General features: G+C 56.0%; 1 protein-coding gene across 1 annotated transcript; it reads right to left on the bottom strand.

The window, feature by feature from the left end:
• Positions 1-1,001: 1,001 nt before the first annotated feature.
• Positions 1,002-2,035, bottom strand: LOC111139125 (melanoma-associated antigen 8-like). Its single transcript, XM_022491280.1, is given in 2 exon segments — positions 1,002-1,042; positions 1,045-2,035. Coding segments are annotated over 2 exon segments (1,032 nt in total).
• Between the last annotated feature and the right edge of the window lie 438 nt (positions 2,036-2,473).

Genomic DNA, 2,473 nt, shown 5'->3' with positions numbered 1-2,473 from the left:
TCTATAGGTCTCAGGGCACCCCTCCCTACTTTCCTGCCATGAGGACAGCTGCTAGACAGTCACCTAAGTGTGGGATGTGTCCTGCTTCTCCTAGTGTCCTCACTGCTCATGCACAGGGCCTTTCAGAGAGCAGAGCTCAGCCCGTGTCTGGGAATCAGTGAGCCAGAGAGCAGGGCTCCCTCTGTGCTGAGAGGACGTTTCTCCTCCTTTCTTGAAGAACCAAGTGAATACAGGAGCAGACCTCTATGTTACTTTTGCAAAATGACAGTTGAGAAGGAATAAGAAGCAAAAATGAACAATCTTTTATTTCTGTATTTCCTGGCCCCATCACTTGATTCCTCCATTCTTTTGCCTTTCCAAAAAATTCCTAGGCCAATGCCTTGTAATTTCATTCCAGAACCCAAACAAGGAGGGAAGATCTTTTTGCAAAATGACAGACAAGAAGGAACAAGAAACAAAAACGAACAATCTTTTATTTCCCTATTTCCTGACCCCGTCAATAGACTACTCTGTTCTTTTGCCTTTCCAACGAATTCTTATGCCAGTGCCCTGTAATTTCCATTCTAGAACCCAAACAAGAAGAGAAGGTCTCCCAGCTTATTTCCAGGACATGACAGAACTCTTAAATCTTGAACTGGGTAATTACAAATGTTGTGGGGTGGATGTCACTCACACATTTAGCCGCTGAAGCTGGTTGAACCTTCCATTCTAAGGAATAACATTTCAGAACTTCCTCAAGAAAACCAAGCTCTGGATGTGAAGTCACTGTAGAGGACAGCCTCCAGAGAGGTTCCTCCCCCTCCTTTCTTCTCCCAACCCTCCCTGGCCCTGCCCTGCTTTGAACTCACAGGGTGCTCTCTCTCTACACACACACACACACACACACACACACACACACACAGGGAAGAACCATGAAACAATCTCACTTCGTGCCCAGCACCCCACAGGACAAGCTGCCGACCCCGCCGGAGCCGGGACCGCACCACAGCCGCCCCTGGGGCTCAGGCCCCCTCTTCCTCATGGCTCACAGCCTCTTCATACGGGGCCACGAGGAAACCGGCAGCCCGCGATTGACCCGCAGCAAATACTCCAGCACTTGCAACCTGCAGGTTTCCGCGTGGGCCCTGGGACCCCACAGGAACTCGTAGCGGGCAGGGTCACTGCCGGGCACCTGCCGGTACTCCAGGTACCCTTCCTGCACCCAGACATTGGTCAGGAGCTCCCGGGGCTCCCCAAAGATGATGTGCTCCTCGCCGGCATACACCCCCATGACCCCCAGCGCTTCCCACACCACCTCCTCGCGGGCACGGTCGCCCTCCAGGAGGATCACCCCCAGGAGCACCACCAGGAGGCCGGTCTTGGGCGGGCCCTGCTCACCGCTCAGCATCGCATCGCAGGTGAGGCCCAAGATGGTGACCAGGACGTAGAAGTGCTCGCTGGGGTCCACTTCCTTCACATCCACGCCAAACACCAGCTGCATGCACTCGGACGCCTGGCCCAGGATCACTGGGAAGTAATCCTGGTAATCCTTGCTGACTATCTCCAGCATCTCCGCCTGGCTGGTTGGCTGCTTGGTGCGAAACTTAAGGAGCAGGAACTCCACCAGGTCAGCCACTTTCATGTGGAGTTTCTCCTGGAGAAAGAGCTGAGTGACTTCCAGCTCCTCCCAGGTGCTCAACCCGCCCTCATCTGAGCTGCTGGAGCCCTGGTCGGGCTGGTTCCCAGCAGTGGTTGCCATGGCAGTGGGGGAGGGGCAGGCATGCTGAAGGCTCTGAGGAGGGCTCAGGGACCCAGCCTCAGACCTGTCGTCCACCGGAATCAGGAACAGGGCAGAGCAGGAGGAGGAAGGGGAAGAGGAGAAGGAAGTACTAGTATTGGAGGAAGAAGAGGGATAGGAGGAAGAGGAGGAGGAAGAGGAGGAAGGAGACTGGATCTCCTCCTCTTCAGCCCCAGACAGCTGTGCATTCACCAGGCCCTGGGCCTCTCCTGGGTCTTCCTCCAGCTTCCAGAGCTCACTCCTCTGACCCAGGGGCATGGCGTTCGTGTTGGGCTGAACCTGAAAAGAGATGTGGGATGGCCTCTCAGGGTACAGCCCAGCCAACAGAGGCCTGACGTCGCAGAGCTGACAGTGGGCTGCGTCGGCTTGGGTGCCAAGGGGTTCCTTCTGTGTTGGGATGGGAGAGCCCCTGGCTCCATGCTCGTAGCATGTACCTTACCTCAACAGCTGGCACTCACCTTCTCCTCTTCTGCTCTGTGACCTCAGGGACTCTTGCCTCACACCGAAGCAAGAGTCAACTCCTAGTTCTTGAAGCCCCTGGAGGAGAAAAGGAGGAGGAACCTCAGAGTGCAGACTGTGAGCATGGCCCTGGGCCCCCAGTGCACACAGGAGGGCTGGGTCGGACTCTGTGAGGTTGTTGCCAGGCAGGCTGGGTGGTCCCCTCCTTGGCCTCTCAGGGGACTGCTCTTTCCCTTG

This window comes from Enhydra lutris, unplaced genomic scaffold (assembly GCF_002288905.1).
Source record: "Enhydra lutris kenyoni isolate GAN:26980312 unplaced genomic scaffold, ASM228890v2 scaffoldscaffold96, whole genome shotgun sequence".
Classification (NCBI taxonomy): domain Eukaryota; kingdom Metazoa; phylum Chordata; class Mammalia; order Carnivora; family Mustelidae; genus Enhydra; species Enhydra lutris.
The sequence above is the reverse complement of the archived record's forward strand: the minus strand, read 5'-3'. Positions and strand labels throughout refer to the sequence as shown.